Source organism: Chaetura pelagica, unplaced genomic scaffold (genome assembly GCF_000747805.2).
Source record: "Chaetura pelagica isolate M959 unplaced genomic scaffold, ChaPel_1.0 scaffold83, whole genome shotgun sequence".
Lineage (NCBI taxonomy): Eukaryota > Metazoa > Chordata > Aves > Apodiformes > Apodidae > Chaetura > Chaetura pelagica.
In genome coordinates, this window is record NW_009952893.1 from 6,500,749 (window position 1) to 6,519,991 (window position 19,243).

The following is a 19,243-nucleotide window of genomic DNA, read 5'->3' on the forward strand; positions in this document are numbered from 1 at the left end:
GGAGGACTGCGCGGCGGAGCTGCAGCGGTGGGGGGATGTGGCGCAGGGTGAGGCCGGTAGCGCTTCGGGGGGGCTCTGAGGGGGCGGGCGGTTATGGCTCTGAAGGCAGCGGGTCCTGCAAGTTTGAGGGGTAGCAGATTAAGGAGTGAGCTAGGGCACTAGAAGTGCTTCTGCCCTTACTTTTTGTTCTGTGTGAACTTTTCTTTGTGGACGTGCCTTTAGCCGTCTGATGGTGGTCGTCGTCACTGTTGTTGAGGAGGTTTTCAGGACTTCTGAGGACGTAAGAAGACTCCTAGAATGATACAGGGCAGTCTGTGGGGGAGATTTAACAGTATCCGCGGCATTTGCGTGTAGTGCAAATAAAAATTGCCCCCTCCCTAGAAATGTCCAAGGCCAGGTTGGATGGGGCTTTGGGCAACCTGATCTAGTGGGAGGTGCCCCTGCCCATCCAGGGGGGGTGTAACTATATGATCTAGGTTCCTTCCAACCCAAGCCATTCTATGGTTCTATTAAAACAGTGCAGAGTGGTTGATATATATATTTCTTTTTAATCCACTGCTGTTTGAGTTTAGAATGCAGTGGCAGCTTTGCTGGAGTATTTTAAGATAATCGGTTTGGGGGAAATGTGCTGTTTTAGTCAAATAAGACTAGGGAGGGGAGCACACTGAACTGATACATAAAACAGTTGTTACTGATGAATTGGGGGTGAGATCTTTTATGTGATTACATGAGTGCAAGCACTGGTGTTAGTCTGTCATCTTGATTCTATAAAGCTTGAATGTATAATGTGGTTGTGTATATACCACCAGTGATCACTGAAGCCTTAGGTACTGAGAGTTCAAGGCTACTGAAAACTTGAAGAGGCTTTAGTGAAGAGATATGAATGTGGTAAAAATCGGTGTAGAATAACTTAAATAAGCTGAGTTTCTCAGGTTTGTATTCAGGGTTTGCCTAGAATTCTAGAAGTATTTTAAGGAACTATAGTCTAGCAGGTGAAGATAGAATGAAGTCTAGCGGTGGGATTGTGAATAGAAAAACATGTATTTAAAATATTGAAGAGTAAGAGTAGTTAACAGCTGGAAGAAAACATCTGGGTCTTAGATAAACTTGATGGATTTATGATGGTTCTTCTGTGCCAGTAATTTTCCTGAGGATATTAGGTTAGATCTTTTGGGATTTTTTTGTGTGTTCTTGAGTCAAGAAAATGTGATAGCATCACTTGTTTAAACTTTTGCAAAGAATTGAATGTAATGCTGTGTAGAATTAAGGAGATCGATATGAGAACTTGTAAGAGGTAATAAATCTAAAGATAACGTAATGACATCCATTGTATGATGAGCTGCTAGATTAAATCAGTAATGGTGCTTCTCAGTGTGTGGCCTTGGGACTGTATCTCAAGGAGAAGACTCAAAGAAATTTGGTGAAGATGTAGTTAGATAACACCAAGACTTTCTGAGGACTGTAGTAGTATTAAAAATTAAGTAATTTTTAGAGAGTGCAAGGTTCACAGACAACTGGGAACTAATAGGAAATTTGGAATTTGTTCCTGTTCTGTTCAGCAACAGAGGAAAGAGTTGGACAAATTGATGCTATAAGATTACAAAGTCAGAAGTCTAAAAATCTATTGAAAAAGCTAAGCACAGGTATAAGATTGCATTAGAAAAGTGGGTGGTGTTTATTTTTAATACAGAAATACAGAACTATTCTTGTATGTGTCAAAGTGAGACCCTACTGAAATAATGATTGGCTGTCAATAAGGTCAGTCCAAACTGAAGGAACTGTAGAACTGTAGAAAGGCCAAGGGAACAAGATGAGTCATTTTATTAGAATCATAGAATCATAGAATCTTAGGGGCTGGAAGGGACCTCGAGAGATCATCTAGTCCAACCCCCCTGCCAGAGCAGGGTCACCTAGAGTACATCACACAGGAACTCATCCAGGTGGGTTTTGAATGTCTCCAGTGAGGGAGACTCCACAACCTCCCTGGGCAGTCTGTTCCAGTGCTCTGTCACTCTCACAGTAAAAAAATTTTTTCGGATATTCACCTTGAACCTCCTATGCTCCAATTTACACCCATTACCCCTTGTCCTATCACTGGTCATCACCGAGAAAAGCCTAACTCCGTCCCCCTGACACTCACCCCTTACATATTTGTAAACATTGATGAGGTCACCCCTCAGTCTCCTTTTCTCCAAGCTAAAGAGACCCAGCTCCCTCAGCCTTTCCTCATAAGGGAGATGTTCCACTCCCCTAATCATCTTCGTAGCTCTGCGCTGGACTCTTTCGAGCAGTTCCCTGTCCTTTTTGAACTGAGGGGCCCAGAACTGGACACAATACTCCAGATGTGGCCTCACCAATGCAGAATAGAGGGGGAGGAGAACCTCTCTTGACCTACTAACCACACCCTTTCTAATGCACCCCAGGATGCCATTGGCCTTCTTGGCCACAAGGGCACATTGCTGGCTCATGGTCATCCTCCTGTCTACCAGGACCCCCAGGTCTCTTTCACCTACACTACTCTCCAGCAGTTCAGCCCCCAACCTGTACTGGGACATGGTGTTGTTCTTCCCCAAATGTAAAACTCTGCACTTCCCCTTGTTGAATTTCATCATGTTTCTCCCCGCCCAACTCTCCAACCTATCTAAGTCTCTCTGAATGGCAGCACAGCCTTCTGGTGTGTCAGCCACTCCTCCCAGCTTAGTGTCATCAGCAAACTTGCTGAGGGTACATTCTATACCCTCATCCAGGTCGTTGATGAAGATGTTGAACAACACCGGTCCCAGCACCGACCCTTGTGGGACTCCACTAGTAACACACCTCCAACCAGATTCTACCCCATTGACTACAACTCTCTGACTCCTTCCTTTCAACCAGTTCCTAATCCACCTCACTTCCTGGTCACCAAACCCATACCTGATCAACTTATCCACAAGGATGCTGTGGGAGACGGTGTCAAATGCTTTACTGAAATCAAGATAAACCACATCTACCGCTCTACCATCATCTATCCACCTAGTAATTTCCTCATAGAAGGCTATGAGGTTAGTCAAACATGATTTACCCTTGATAAAACCATGCTGACTGCTCTTGATGACCCCCATGTCCTTGATGTGCCTGGAGATAGTCACAAGAACAAGTTGTTCCATCACCTTTCCAGGGATGGAGGTGAGGCTGACCGGTCTATAGTTACCCGGGTCCTCCTTCTTGCCCTTCTTGTAGACTGGAGTGACATTTGCTATCCTCCAGTCCTCAGGCACCTCACCTGTTGCCCATGATTTACTGAAGATGATGGAGAGTGGCCTAGCAATGACCTCCGCCAGCTCCCTCAGCACCCTTGGGTGCATTCCATCTGGACCCATTGATTTATGGATGTCCAGATTACTCAACTGATCCCTAACCCAATCCTCATCTACCATGTCAAACTCTTCCTCTATCTTGACTTCTTCTGGGGCTATATGAATCTGGGGCTCATAGGGAGACCCTGCAGGAGTGAAGACAGAGGCAAAGAAGGCATTCAGCACCTCTGCCTTCTTTATATCCTCTGTCACCAGGGCTCCCACCTCATTCCTCAATGGGCCAATATTGCCTCTATTGCTAGTTTTGCTAGCTATGTACTTGAAAAAGCCCTTTCTATTATCCTTAACCTGACTTGCAAGGTTAAGTTCCAAGGAGGCCTTAGCTTTCCTAATTGCCTCCCTACATCCTCTGACAACAGTCCTATATTCCTCCCAAGTGACCAGCCCCTCCTTCCATGATCTATAGATTTTCCTTTTCCACTTAAGTTTGCCCAGTAGTTCCTTCTTTAACCATGCAGGTCTCCTAGCACCCTTACTAGATTTCCTAACCATTGGGACACTCTGATCCTGTGCTTGCAAGAAGTGGTCCTTGAATGTTGACCAGCTATCTTGAGCTCCTTTATTTTCTAGCACCCTGTCCCATGGGATTTCCCTTAATAGATGATTGAGGAGACCAAAGTTTGCCCTGTGGAAGTCCAGGGTTCTGGTCCTGCTGGGTATTTTGTTCCTTCCACACAGGATATGTACTCATATAAAATCTGTTTTGTTGTGATTACATCAGCTCAGTTAAGATTTTATTAGCATTTAAATTCTATCACCATGCCTTACAAATTAGGTAGTTAATATTGTACAAACAAGGCAAACAAATAATTATCTTACTGTATTGCTTAATAATCTACCTGGTCTTCTGACATTTTTCAAAAAGAATTTTCAGCTTCAGTACAATACATTTTTTTTCTACTATGTTCTTGTTTGTTACACAGTTGTCAGGCTTTTCACTCTCAGTCTATCCTTCTTTCTCTCTTTCTTTACCTTTCTTCTTTTAGATTCTGTAGTATTGCTACATTAAAAGAGAAAGCAAGGAGACTTGCTATTAAGGGGAAGAAATTCAAAGTAGAGTGAAAAGTCATAGCAGTACTGTGAATAATTAGAATGCAATGATTCTTTGAAATATAAATATGTGTAATTTTGTAGGAGTGTAAAATGGTTTGGTTTTTTTGTCCCTTGTTTTTTCTTTCTGGGTTTCAGTGTTTAGGAGTAAGGTAGGACAGGTAACAGCTTCTGTTGTTCAAATTTAAAAAAATGGAAGAGAATATTTCAGATTATCCCATATTTTGTTTTATTTTTATTTTTCTATTATAACCACTTATTTATTTGTTTATTTGTTTTATCTAAATGTTGCATTTTAAAATGCTTTTAAATTCCCTCTTTATCAATGAGCCCTGCCAAGTCCTGCCCCAAAAGCCTCTTCCTCCTCTGGGACAGGTGCATCCCACCTGCTACCATCAGTCCAGGTGCCTCATATAGCATCCCATGATCAAAAAAACCAAAACCCTGTCTAGAAGATAAACAATATTTTTGTACAGTTCGGTACACTACCTTATAGAAATAGCTAGGTTACCTGGGATTAAGGATTTAAAGACAGAATGGCAAGGTTACGTGACTTGCCTCCCTTATCATGTCTTAGCACAATATTATGGTCTAAATACCTGAGCTAGCTTGTGTAGGTATCTGTGTGGCAAGGAACTGAATTTCCAGAATTTGTAATGAAAGACTGACAAATATATTTGAGTGGTTGTAGAGAGGAAAGCAATTTATGATTTAGGGCACTCTTAATGAAAGAATTCAAAGCAAAAGTGCCTTGGGGACAGGGAGGGAGAAGAGGCTAGAAAAGGTAATTACAGCTATGTCTCTTTCTGTTTGTCTGCATTAGTTGTGAGTAATTGCTGCTAAGGACCTGATGTCCACACAATGAACGTTTCAAAGTTTCTTTTTCATTGGAATAGCTCTAAAGGAATTCAATTTGTGTACTCAAAACTGCTCCTTTGTACAAACCAAGCATGGGAAGTTTGCCTTAAAAACGCAGCCCTGCTCTGAATTAAAAGGACTAACGTAGATGTACCTTAAAGGAAAAAAGAAATCCGAAAGATCTTAAGCTACTTGCTAAGATGGCCCTTTTGTTCTGTAGGAATCCTTCAGCTTCAGTATTCTGCCTCTTTCCAAAATTTCCAAGCTCTGGCTCCACCTTCAGGGCATGATGATGGTGCTTATTTCTATCATTATACTAAACCAAACTTTCTGAAATTCAACTCGATTGTCTGCTATTGAAGATGCATAACTTTCTGATTGTAACGAATGGCACTTTACTGCTGTTGTAAGCCATGTTCTTTTCTTGCTTCCTGTTTTGGCTATAGGAATGAAAAGTTCTTGTATCACCTGTCCTCACTGAAGGAGCTGTAAATGTGTTCTTCCAAGCCTAAAAGACAATATCGCGCTTGATGTTAGCTTAGGTAGTCATTCGGGGCTATCTAATTACTTTGTAATTTCATGCTTATCCATTGTTCATAGGAGACAATCATACACTAATAAGCAAGTAAGCTAAGTATTTCCAAGTAAAACAGTATGTTACGTGCTCTAGTTGTGTAATTGTGAAACTTGGGGTCCCATGTTCCAGAATCCTTTTTTTTGCTAGGCTGACACTGAAATATAAAATACTTGCTGAACTGGGGTGTTCCATTGGCAGCTTAGACAAGTCATTTGACACATTCTTCATTTTTCATTGTGAATATTTCTGTTATGCTGTCAACACCAATTACTATATCCAGCACATTAAAATATGAATTTCACAGTAACCATTATGCAAACAATCTTTTGATAGCTTCCATTTTAAAATATGTAACAGTTCTTGCAACCCTGGTAGGAGGATTGCCCTTGTAGATGTACATTTCTGACTAAGCTCTCTGTATAGTTTTTACTGCTTTTGGTCTGTTGGTTGCTATAGCAATATGTGTTACCAGTCTGCATGTGCCTCGTGTTTTGCTGCCATTCCACAAAAATGTTCTCAGGAGCAGATGATTGTCTATCATAGTCAGCTATGAGCAGAGCAAAACTTCATTTATTTATGTAAGTTACTGTCTTCTAATGCCTGTGATGCATCTTGCCACTTGTAGGTTACTGTTGTGAACTGCAAGAAGGATAGGTTTTTCTGGTCAAATACTTAAATAAAATTTCAGTTCTTTTAACATGGAAGAATGTTAACTAAATGTGCTTCATCAGTTTTCTAATGAATTACAAATGTAGTAGATTATTAAAATCTGGTAAGTGTCTAGTATAATTCTAGCCACACTGTGGCAGTGCTGGAGCAAGACTAACAACTTTTCTCTTCTTTTCCAGCTCTTATTAATGGCCTCTCCAAAACACCTACACATCAGATAAAAATGGTGTATCTCTGTCAGCTTTTGATAAGAATTTCAAAAGGAAAAAATCTTGGTAAATACTCTGATCAGTTTTTTTTCACTTGTTTAAATAAATTTACATAAATTCACATAAGTATGCTTTCACATAACCTTTACTCTATATGTATATATAAATAAAATTACTGAACTCTGCATTTTAGACTGTTTCTATTGCACAGGTGACTGAGGTGTTTGCAGGACCAGTGTTATTCTGTGCTGACTGATTGTCAGAGTAGCATCAGCAAAAGAGACACTGGAAAAGAGGGACTAGCTCTTAGTGAGCAATAGCTGCAAGGACTGAATGTGGTTTTCTTTCTGCACATACAACTCTAGAGGTCAAAGTAGGACAGGAATAAGAATATCGATGAAAAGGATGACTGCCCTTGGTTCTTACAGAAGACTGCAAGACTTTCAGCTAGCAGCAAGTCCCTGGGACTATTATTCACTACCATGTCTCCTGTTTGGCTGTATTCACAACTTACTGGTTTAGCCAAATTATTTTTGCTTCCATGCTCAAGTTTCTGGAAGACTTTTTTGCTTTTTTGCCAGCTTAAGCATGGAAGAAAAAAAAAGTGTATTCTAGCCTAGCAGTGCCACAAAGGCTTGTTTTTATAGAATGAAAATTCTTCTGTTGCTTGTCAGGTAATAACAATGTTCAACTTGACAATCAAATTCTAATATTTAATTAGTCTATCATATACGAATGATTAAACTTTTCTGATAATGCTTCAAAACTATATTGTTGTATGTAGCACTTGAATATGACTTTAATGTGTGTTTTTAGCTGTCAATGTAGAGAATAACCAGTTTGAGGAAGATTGCATGTGCCTAGTAGTGTAGTTGCACAGTGTACATGGAAAGCTAATGTATTGTAGCTTTCCTAATTATTTTCCAGTTATTAAAAAATAGCCTTAATGCAGAGTAGGCTGCTTTGGATGCCAACTCTTAAAGAGTTTAACACTTTGTTTTTACAATATTAGAATAAACCTAATTTGAAATGTCATATTATGTGATTGAAGCAATTAGAGAAGCATGTAAGTGTTATTACTTTAATGTGTATATATACATATAATACTAAAATTTTCAGTGTGTCTTTTACTGTAGCAGGAGTCTATTTTTTTTAGTATTAAATTTTTTACCTTCTTCCTGAAAAATACCAACTATAAGGAACAAGAAGATAATAAGAGAGATTCTGCTATGCTGTCATATAAAATGAAAGAATAAGTGAGACTGTATCTCAGTGAACATCTTGAGCTAAGCTGGCAGTACCATGTGAACAAAGCAGTCTTGTGCACTTGTCCTACTGCATCTGCTATGTTGGCACACTCACTTGTGCAGATGTGCACTGACCAGGCTGGGAAACTGTTTCTAGAGCGTTGAGGAGGTGGTTATTTGGCTGAGCTAGATTTCTGCCAGAACTGGTCACTGATCCTGCTTGCCGTGAGTTGGCACAGACTTTGCTGTTGGCACAGCAGTACAAAGACATGGGAGGTTGCTTCTGTTTTTTCAGTGACACTGAAAAGCAGTAACACTCCTGTGTTAAGCTATTTAACCCCTTAAAATATAACTGAAGATGAGGAATGGAAATACAGGGAGACTCAAGAGAGAAGTCAAGGGAAAAACAAAACAAAAAAAACTTAGGTTAGTAGTTATATTAAAAAAATTAACTTACCAAACTAACGTACCAAACTAATGCCCAACTTAATGTATGAGTATTATTAATGCCAGCCCAAATACATGATGTTGAACTTAGAATTTTTTGCAAGTAGCTTTTTAAGTGAACAATAATTAGCACACCTAACCTGCCCTAAAAATGCAACAGTAATATTATTAGCAAGAGCAGGAAGAACCAGTCTCTCTAATGAGAAGGCAATTGCATCAGGTCTCTTAAGCACCTGAAGGGAGACACTAAAAGTAATTTGATGAAAAAGGAATGAATAGTATGTATAGTACATATTACTTTACTCTGTATACATAATGTAATGTTAGCTTTATCCTTTTAAGTTTTTTAATACCTTTTCCTTCCTCCCCGCACCCCTCTCCCAAGAATGCCATTTTGAAAATGATCAAAGAATTTCACCTTTGGAATCTGCTCTGTCTTTCTGGACTTTACTTGAAAGGGAAGAAATTAAGCTGGAAAAGCTACATGAAGATATTCATCGCTTGATTCAAATTCAGGTCTGTGTGACTTAATCAAAATGTTTTGGGATACTACCTACTTGTTCTGATAAAACGGGGCTCTTTTTGCAAAACGTCTTGGCTATTAGCAGGCTGAACTAAATTTTCTAGTTTGTTGTACTTTCAAGCTAGTAGATCTGTACAGGGATCCTATTTAAATTAGTTTTTTATGTACCAGTTCAAAAGTATTTCAAAAGCTGCCCACCTGAAAAAAAAACAAGGTATCAATTGAGAGATCGATTTTAAAACACTAGTATCTTGAGCCTTAATATATAAGTAGCTGCTTTTTTTTTTTTTCCTCAAATAATTATTTATTTTAGAAGACTTTTTATTTCAATGAGAAACATGCACAAGAATTATGACAGCTATCATAACTCTGAAATTATTTTAGAGAAAGAAGAAAGCAATACTTAAGAAGTATGGGACATTTTGCATCAACAAGGGTCCTTTTAAATGCCAGATGAAGAGGTTTTAGGCATACATAAGGTTTAGTATTGCTTCAAAACTAACAGCTGTAACAAGATAATTGTTGGTAATTCTTAAATATATAATCCTCTGGATTTTTGAAGTCTTACAAAATTGTAAAAGTGTGACTGCTCTTGTTTTTTATGAATCTCAATGTATTTCAGCATATCTTTATATTGGTTGTAGATTGTAGCAGTGTATATGGAAAAAGGGTATTTCAAGGCAGCTGCTGAAGTTCTTGAAAGGATATTTTTGGACTCCGAATCAGATAAGGTAGTAAATTGCTTAACTTGCATTTAACTCATTTTCAGAGAAGAGGGGAATGGGTTTCAAAAGCTAGTAAATGCTACCTCCATGGCTTTGTCCTAATTGCTGCTCATGTAGTCACTTACACACCCATGGCACTTGTAAAAAAGAAAAAAAAAAAAGGAAATTAGTGACTATGGGATTGATAAAAATAATGAGAGATTTAGAGGAATAAAATGGTTCTAGCAGCAGCAGTGCAAACTTCTTTCCCGTTTCGTATGAGGGAGATGTCACTACAGATTCTGGGGATTTGATACTGCTATTTTCTCAGAGTTAAGACAGTATAAACATGGTGGTAGAGATAGAGTAACCCTCTAGTAATGTCTGTTGAATTTTTTTGAACCATTGCAGTGCACTTTGTCACATCTCTTGAGTAGTGTTCTGCAGACTGACATTACAGGGAAGAAAAGCTCATTAGCATCTGTAGTACAGAGTGGATATTATTATGCTTCTGTTCGGAGAAGATAATGTGTATCAGGCCACTTCCTGGTTTGACATTGACTCTGAAATCATTGAGAAAGATGCAAGTTCAAGCGCCATGTCTATTTAAAATAATAGCTAGTGCACAAACTTAAATTTGCTAGGGTGGAGAAAAGAACAAGAGGGAAACTACAAGGCCGAAAGAAAAAAGGCAGAAAGTTGCCTATGTCTTCCTCTGGTGTATTAGGACACATGTTCTATGTAAACCATGTGTACCATTTAGTGTTTGGATACACTCTTCATTCAAATGTTTGGAAATTGTGGGCTGTGGCAGTAGTATTCAGATTCATGAATAAGAATGCAGCCTGTACACAGAAGTTAATTCTTGGTTATATTTTTCTCTCTAAGACTCAGTCATTGGTAGACAAAATCTGAAGTTGTGATTATCAGTATCGATGTGTCCTTAATGCTGCTGTACTAAGTAGTCCGTTTCCTGCACACTGTAAACCTCTATCTTTTTGAGGCAGCAAATGAGAAAAGAGAACCCAGTGATAAGTGGACTTCTCTGAGCCTTTTTATTCCATTGACAACCCTGCTTTTAGTATTATTTCTAAAGGGAATGAAAATTCGCATCTTTGAAAAGTTACACTTTATTAGCTCAGTAAATGGTAACTGGTATTATGTCTAGTTAACTTCAGAACCCTCTTGAACTGTAGCATGAGGTTGTATAGGCATAGTCAGAAAACTATATAATCATCTTGTTTAGGTTTGTGTATGTCCTCTTTAACATAGGAGCCAAGTTTACTGCAGGATATATTCTTGTGTTGTATAAAGCTGTGTTTTTCTTAGCGTTTAAGGGTGAAGCTGTCAACCATAATTAAAAGCAAGGATCCATATGTTCCCCTTCTTCAAAGCTTCAGTTACAATCTTTTGATAAGTAAAATCAAGTCTTATACTGAACTTTTCATGAAAGAAAATGAAACTAACTTCTTAATACAGGTATGTCGAAACTGTTTTCAAATCTTATTTCAAAAGAGATTCCTGATAAGATTAAACAGATTCATACTTTCAAGGGAATTGTTTAGACAATGAGCAGTTATTTTACTAGATGAAAAGGCTTTATCTTCCTCTGGATTGTCTTATGAAAAAAAAAAAAAAGTTGAATATATTTTTAGAAGAAAGTTAGTAGGATTAAGACTCCTAAAACGTTTTCTTCCACAACTGTGGAAAACTGTGGAAAGTGTGATTTGAAAAATAGTTAAGGAAAAAGCATAATTAAAACAAGGTCTGTCATTAGTTTGTATAAGAGAAGCAGTTCTGATCTGAGACTCCTTAAAATAAATCTGTATCTTGAATATTTCTAACTATAAGTCTGACTTCTCATGCCAAAACTAAAAGATCAAGAAGTGTTAATTTTGCTAAAAGCTTTAGCTAGGAGCTAGAAGACTATTATTGCTGTTTTCCTGTAAACAAAAAAGCTTCTTGCTCAAAAGTAATTTAAAACTGGCAAGAACCATATTCCTCATGCAGCTTATCTTCAAGAGGATTGTGAAGAATTTCTCTTATGTTTACTTCCTATAAAAGAATATTGAACTATTCAATTGCAAAAGCACAAACATCTAAAGGCAATAAGGAGCAAATTTTAAATAAACAAGTCTCAGGTTCCTCTGGGGTTTTCATTTTCTTAGCAGAAAGAGACTGGAGAAGTTATTAAATTTATTCAAATACAAGGAATACCTTTTAATGCTTTCATTCAGCTGTCAGTTTTAAAACTTAGTTTTCAAGGCTATTTCTTTGTGTCTAAGAGGAGCTGGAGGCTTGGAGCTGTTGGACAAGGCCCAAAATGCCATACTAGCATACCTAGGCCCTCCGTTTTGCAACCTCACTGCCTGCACATCCTTCCTGCTGTCTACATCCATGTTTCAAATATTTCTGAAGTCTTTTTACTTGAACTGTGTTACCCTGGAACGCATAGGAGACCACTCTGTGAAGACTTCCCGTTTTTGCTGTGCAATGCATGCAACTGTTGCCTGCAGAGTACCCCGTGTTCCCGACAGAAGATAAACACCCAGCTTTAACTGTTCATCTCCTTTCTGTCTTCTGGTGCCTTATGTAGAAGCATAAGGTGGTCAACATTGCTGGACCATTTTGTAGATGCTTTTTTCTGGATTATTTTCAAGCTTGGTATCTGCAAGATTGCAGCTCCTATAATTGATGAAGTTCTTGCACTTCAATAAACTCTTATAGGTTAGCTGTAAGAAGAGCAGTCTGCAGATAATGCATCACACAGGAAAAGGAGCTATACCAAGAAAGCATTTATCTGAATGCTTTTTCTTTCATAACTAATTTCTATTGTGGGCTAAGTTACTTGGTTTGTTTTCTTCTTGGGGTTTTTTTTGAAGGTATTATTTACTAGAGCAAGTAGATGGGAGGAATCAGGAAAAGTACCAATCTTATGATTCCCTAGGCCCTTTTTATAAAGGGATGAACTATGCTATCCTTTTGGGAATAAATGAGAAATAATCTTTATGACTAAAAGTTTAAGCAGGGTGTTGCAAGATTCTTTTGCTGATGCAGGAAAGGTTATATTACAAACCTAAAGTCTGATTAGACAGATGTCTTTTTGAAAGTGTTTATAGGTATTTCTGAACCTGCCATGCTACAGAATTAGATAAACTTGTGAGGCCTGTCAGTTTCAGTTTCTAAGCTAGTTATTAAAAAAACAGACTTTGGAGTGCTTTGAAATTTATCAAGACTGCAAATAGTATCAACTTAACACACTACAGGTTTTGTTTTTTTTAAATTACCCTCTGGGGGGATACTGTGAAATCAGCACTGTTAGTTCTGATAGGGAGTACACACATTAATCTTCATGCAACTACTATCTGGGTACTGACTGCCTTTAATTTTAAAGTATTGATTCCATTTCTCACAGGCAGCCACAAAACAGGTAGAGTCTAAAGGATTGGAAGCAGAAGCACTGGAAAGCAAAACTATTTGTGTCAAGGAAAATGACGGAAGTAATTTGGAAACAAAACAAAGGTTTGTATTCAGCATTCTACTGCTGAGGCATGTGTTTGGACAGTAACTTGAAACTTGTAGAACTAAGTAGGTAGAAGGAAGGATATAAAATTCCAAACTGTTTTCTAATAGAAAATAAACTACAAGTACATACTCTATTTTTAAGTTTTGGCTTTTCTGTGGTTGTTACTCTTGGCATTTACATCAAGTGGCTTGGTGTTAAGTATTTGCTGCAGATGCACATTTTTCAGTTTAAACAGCTGTCAGTCTTGTATAACAATAAAAACATTAGGATACTTCTTTTTCTCTGTTCTTGATTGAGCTCTTTTTAGTCCTGCCCTCCTAATTTTAGGCTGTAGGTCATCTGGAAAAGAAAGAGGCTAAGGAAAGGGGATTACTTTATTACTTTTTCCTTATAGCTAAACATAAAGTTCCCTTGATATTAGTGTTATGGAAAATAGTTCTGGTGCTTCATGGCTCTGGCAATTGGAACCCTCAAAACAATTAGACACACTTCTAGGAAATGCTAGTGGAACTTGAAGCCCAGTTCCTTCCCCTCTCCTTTGACTTTATTTTGAAAAATTCTAATATTCTAGGTTTATGGATTATTTTTTTGCCTTTTTTTTTTTTTTTTAAAGATTAATGACAAAGGAACAGAGTGAATCACCTGGAGACATACAAAAACCCTCAGTAAGGTAAACATTATTTTTTGTTGCTTTTGGTCATAGGCACTTCATGAAGTTCTGTGATTTTTTTACTTAAGTTTTGCGCTCCTTGCAGGCCTCGTTCAGGATGGAAACACAGAGCACGTTGTGTTCTTCAGAGTGAGTATTAGCTATTTTTATACTTTCAAAACAATTTCATGTCAAACAATTCACCCTCTCACCCAATAAATTGGTGGTTTGATAACTGCTATACAATGTGATTGGAATAATACAAAAATTATTATGATTTAAAAACTCTGCTGATTGTGTGTAGCTTCTGCACAAATGCAGATTTGTGGTTTGCTTCATATAGGAAACTGAAACGGCATAAAGTTCCCTGGCAACTCATTTTCCAAAATCATTTGCTATTTTCTGCTTTGTGTTTTTGTGAGTACTGAAACTTGTCTCTTTCTGGCTTCAGACCTAGTTAACTGCAGGAGAGAGGAACTGCAGAGATTGGCTGATAGGAAAATCAATCATGGTGTAAAATTAAGATGTTCATACATCTTCCTGATACTACTTCTTTAAAATGTACAGCATGAGTTATAAAATATGTATAAGTAGATTCTGAAAACCATTAGCACCCTCTTACTCTCACCACAAAGAGATGACATTGTAGCCTCTGCAGGTGGCCATGTTGTACTTGGAAGGACAAACTCTTAAGATGCTTGGATGTTTGCCACAATTAGTACCTGACACATGTTCTGTGGAAATGATGGAACCTGTGTAAAAAGTATCATAGCTCTGATGGCTGGTTAGTTACACTGTGAGAATGGAAAAATGAGAGCAGTATGTGTAGTAAAAATATTTTTATCAACATGAAATAACAATACTTTATTATTATGTACCAATTTTTACCTAATTTTTTAAAATACAAGTTTTCTGTGAGCTCTACAGCATAGAAAATAGTGACTTTTGAACAGACTTTCTGAGTCTTTGGATTAAGGTGAAATTCACGTGTATACAGATATAAAAGTATATAACTAGATAATCAGACACTGACATCTTCCCAGTCTGCCAAAGCATATAAAAATCATGTACGTTCTTGTCTCATGTAAATGGTAGAATGCAAAACTACTGCCTTAATGTTGACTCCTTGGATGTATATTGATTGTCTTCTAGGTCTGAACAACTTGCAAAATGTGGAGAAACAGGGAGATGCTTCAGTGTGTGGCCGAAAAAGACAGGTTTGTGCCCATTATCTATTCTTAATGCAAATAGTTTTCACTGCATTGATTTGTTTCTTTTTCCGCCAACTCACTTGACTCTGCCTCCAAGGTGCCTGGGTTTAAGATTCTCCACATTACACTCTTCTTGAGACTGGTTTTTAAGTTCCAAGTCTCAAGTATTGTTGCTAATGCTCACAAGCATTTAATTTGTTGAAAGAAACTTAATAAAGCTTAGTCTGAGTCTTTTTAAAACATTAAAAAAAAATCTTCCTACTGTTTGGATTAAAGAATTCAGGTTTTCATTTGCCCCTAATAGTTTTGGGCAAACATCAGAGACTTCTTGTTTTCCCACTTAGAAGGCTAGAGATTTAGCAATTTTATAATTCAATACTTAGTTCATATGAGGTGAAAACATATATTTACTTGAAAAACTATTCTAGTTTTTATAAATAATAGGGTCTTTTTATAATGCTAGATTCTCTCCAGAGTAAGCCTACTTACTACGTTGAATTACTTTAAAATAATTCTACTGTGTTCACTAATACTAGAATTCTCTATTGGTGGGAAGTACAAAAGGTTATGCCTTAAGAGAAGAGAATTTGATATGTTGGGGTGAGCTGATTTTTATGGTGACAAGTTTTTTTCAGTTATGATAAAATGATAAAACATTTCTTAATGAAATTAAGTAAATGCATTCCCACTGATGAACTCCTATTAAGAATATCTATTATGAAGCAATATGGAGTCTTTCTGTTTAGATAACAGTGCAAGTTATCAACTTATATCCATTTTTCTGATCATTTTGACATTTAATTTTTTGTATAACGGAAAGACAAATGGGCTTCTGTTTCCTCAGACTGTTCTTGAGAAGCAGTTAACTTATACCTAATTCTGTAAGCATTTTTATGGAATTTGAAGTACTGGTTGAATCTTCAGTTACATGCTGTCCTCAAATCAGTTAGGGTCCTAATGAGAGTTGTTGAGACAGGATACCACCACCTGTCCTCAGAGGTGAAGCCCCCAGCTACATATAAACAGTTTTTCACTTTCTCACAAATCTCAGGAATAGTCAAATAATTAAAAGCCTCCTTAAAAGATGCAAATACATGCTTTAATAAATCGGCACTTCCTGGATTTGCTTGTTGCCTTGAAAAACATAATAAATTACTTTATTCCAACTTATACTGGATAGGTACTTTGTCAGCCAGTTGCTGGTTAGCATGTACGCTTCCATAAATCTTTTCAACACTGATTTAAACTAATTGTACCACAACTCATAGAGCTATTGACAGTTTTACATTCACCTATTTTCTGTTAGGGGTCAGCTACAAGCACAATGTCCAGGTCTAGGGCTTGTGCACTCAGCTTGCTAGAAAAAAATAATGTTGTTCTTAATTCTCTTATAGTTCAACCTTAATTGAAATGTAGAGACTAAATTTATAGAAAACTACATAGCAAAGAACTAATTGAAAATTTTATAAACTTGAAAGACATTAAAATTCAGAACCATGTTTATGTAAACATTTGGAAAACTGGGTATTTGCTGTCTGTGTGAATACTTGTGATACTGCCTGACAGTGAGAACTCTCATACTGCCTGAAAAGCAAATTATACTGAACTTTTAAACATTAAATCTGCTCCTCTGCTTATAATAATCTGAGTTATAAAATTGTCTGCATGCATGAAAGAATGCAGTGAATGTCAGAGCTGTTGACTTCTAGAACTTCCTTTTCCATGTAGTCCTTCTTTCAATGTTGGCATTGTTTGCTCTTGTTTTGTAAATGGCATTTCAATTGCAATGGTTCAGTGCCCATTTTCAGCCTTTCATTGCTGTGTTTTCAATTAGCTGCATGCAATAGTCTGCAGTGCTATTGAAAGGGAGTGTACTTTATTTTCTCATCCCTAAATTAGGGGATGCAAGTGTCACAGAATATAGGGAGCTGTACTCAACTTTATATTCTGTGTGTATAGCAAGTTCTATGAACTGTCTAAAATCTGACCGACTTTTTACATTAAAGAATGTGTCCAAAAATTGGGTGCTAAGAATTGAGTCAGATTTATATGGAAAAAAAGAAAAATCCATATTTAAACTTGGAGGGAAAAAAAAATCTGAGCAGAGTCCCAGAACACACAATCAAAGGAAGACACTTTAGTGTAGAGCAGAAATGTCTCTAAGGAATAATAAGATCTTTAGATATGATGGTATGTCTGCAGTCTGTCTGGCAAACTCAGATTGGTCTGCCAGTGTTCTGAGCGAGCCAAATGTCATATTGCTGTGGACTAGGCACTGATTGTATTGGCTGAAGCATAAGGGGTATTATGCCCTCTCTCTCAACCAGTCTTGCTAGCTTGTACCAGTCCAGTGCTGATGGCTACATAACTGCCTGGGCTCTCTGGGAAGGTGGTTTGGTGGGGGAGAGAAGGCTACTGCTCTATGCAGTTCCTCAGTGAAAAGAAAATGAGTCCAGAGTCTGGTTTACCTATAAGGCAGGCTCCTCATTTATATGTTAAACTGAGGACATTTTTTTCTTTATAAAAGCTCAGTATAATCAATTTAAAATCAAAACAACCCTTTTAATAGCAAATATAATAAATCATTGCTGGAGTTGTAATTGTCTGTGCTCCTGGAAGTATTTGAATTATCTCGTGCTTTAGGTCAAGCATAACTGTTACTTGAATAAAAATTTCATTTAGGTAAGTTTTCTGGCATGCCCTGAAAGTAGGTGAACTAGATGGTTCCAGTGGAATTTCTGGCCTTTTAATAATAGTAAAAAGCCATCATTCACTGCTAATGTTGCAAAAATCTGTGGAACAGGAAGCACAGGAAAAAGGAAGTATTTTTGATAAAAGGTAGACTACTTTAGAGAAGTTTTAGCTTTCTAGCTGTTTTTAAACACAGCTGAAGTACTACTAAGTCTTTCTCTGCTTAGTGAAGTTTATCAGTGATCACGGTTTTTTGAAGAGGCATTGATAGTTGCATTAAGCTGGAGTAAGTCCAACTTTAAGCTGTGAATTTTGATCTTCACATACCTCAGATTGCACTTTGTGTAGATGCCAAATTTTTCCTTGTTGCAGAATAACCAGAATACAATTTTGATCAGGCTGAATGTTGTGCGAGCTCCTTCCTTACCCAGAGTCACACACACATGCACCCCAGCCACCCATTCACCTCTGAACGCTGCTGCCACTTCTAGCAGATTAAATTTAAGGGAAAAAGGAACCATGCAGAAAGGCATTCAGTATTGTCACCTGGCTCATCCCTGGTCCCTCAACTGCTGTTGCTTTTTAGGGCAGAATCTTTCAATGTTTGCAGGTGCCCCAAGTATGGGCACAGGTGCGCTGCCTGCCTGGTACTCCTGCCTCTGTCCTGGCCCTCATACCTGCTTCAAGGCTCCTTTACTTGCCAGCTGGTGAAGCTGAATGCACCAAACACAAGCTCTCACACATGCAGCCCATGGGCACTCTGTGTTTTCCTTGTACTACAGAGTCCATTTGCAAGATGTCTCCCTTTTGGACAAAAGGGAAAATTTTCACTCATTCAAGGAGACAAAGGAAAGGCAGAGGGGGCCTGTGCAGTCATGTCATGTTGCAGACTCTGCTCCTGGGCTGATTCTTCAGCCCATGGATAACTAGATACTCAAAGGAAAAGCAACAAGATGCACAAAGGCTTCTGGTCATTGTCACGATCCGTGACCTATTATATCTCCTTATTGGAGTGTATTAACTTATCAGGATTTGCTGAGAGATCCACACGTGGGTATCGCCTCACACAGAGGATACAGGAACTTATGTCCCGACTTTTTTGAGTGAATAACTCGCTCAGTGCTTACTAAATTTCTAACAACAGCAAGGTTTATTGTGGGGAAAACAAAGCAATTTGGGGCAGGAGGTTCAAAAGGAGTGATTACAACACATTAAACATATATGGGTACACCTTAGTTACACATCTTATTCACGTGAGGGAAGCAGAGGGGAGGGATTTGCCCGAATGGCTGGATTATATTTTCCCCTATAAGCTGGGGTAGCCGGAATTGTCTCACCACGGCAGTGCAGGTAGGATGAGCTGGTAGCAAAGAGGCTGCGGGCACTCCAAGCGCAGGTCGCCCCCCCCACCACAAAGCGGCGACAGTCGGTGCGCGGCTCCGGGACCGTAGGTGTGCAGACGCTGGAAACGCGGCGGTTGCAGCGGCGCTGGGACTTTTGGCAGCAGCGGCGGCGGGCAGGCAAGC

The 19,243-nt window shown here is 38.2% G+C and overlaps 1 protein-coding gene across 1 annotated transcript in view; it reads left to right on the forward strand.

Moving 5' to 3' along the window:
* The window catches only part of TERF1 (telomeric repeat binding factor (NIMA-interacting) 1), a 24,410-nt gene that overhangs the window by 1,926 nt on the left and 3,241 nt on the right, over nt 1-19,243 (forward strand). Inside the window, exons 3-10 of the mRNA XM_009995605.1 lie at nt 5-47; nt 6,690-6,785; nt 8,799-8,929; nt 9,581-9,667; nt 10,970-11,119; nt 13,056-13,162; nt 13,922-13,965; nt 14,968-15,032. Of these exons, the coding sequence (XP_009993907.1) occupies nt 5-47; nt 6,690-6,785; nt 8,799-8,929; nt 9,581-9,667; nt 10,970-11,119; nt 13,056-13,162; nt 13,922-13,965; nt 14,968-15,032 (723 nt within the window). The remainder of the gene's footprint in view (nt 1-4; nt 48-6,689; nt 6,786-8,798; nt 8,930-9,580; nt 9,668-10,969; nt 11,120-13,055; nt 13,163-13,921; nt 13,966-14,967; nt 15,033-19,243) is intronic.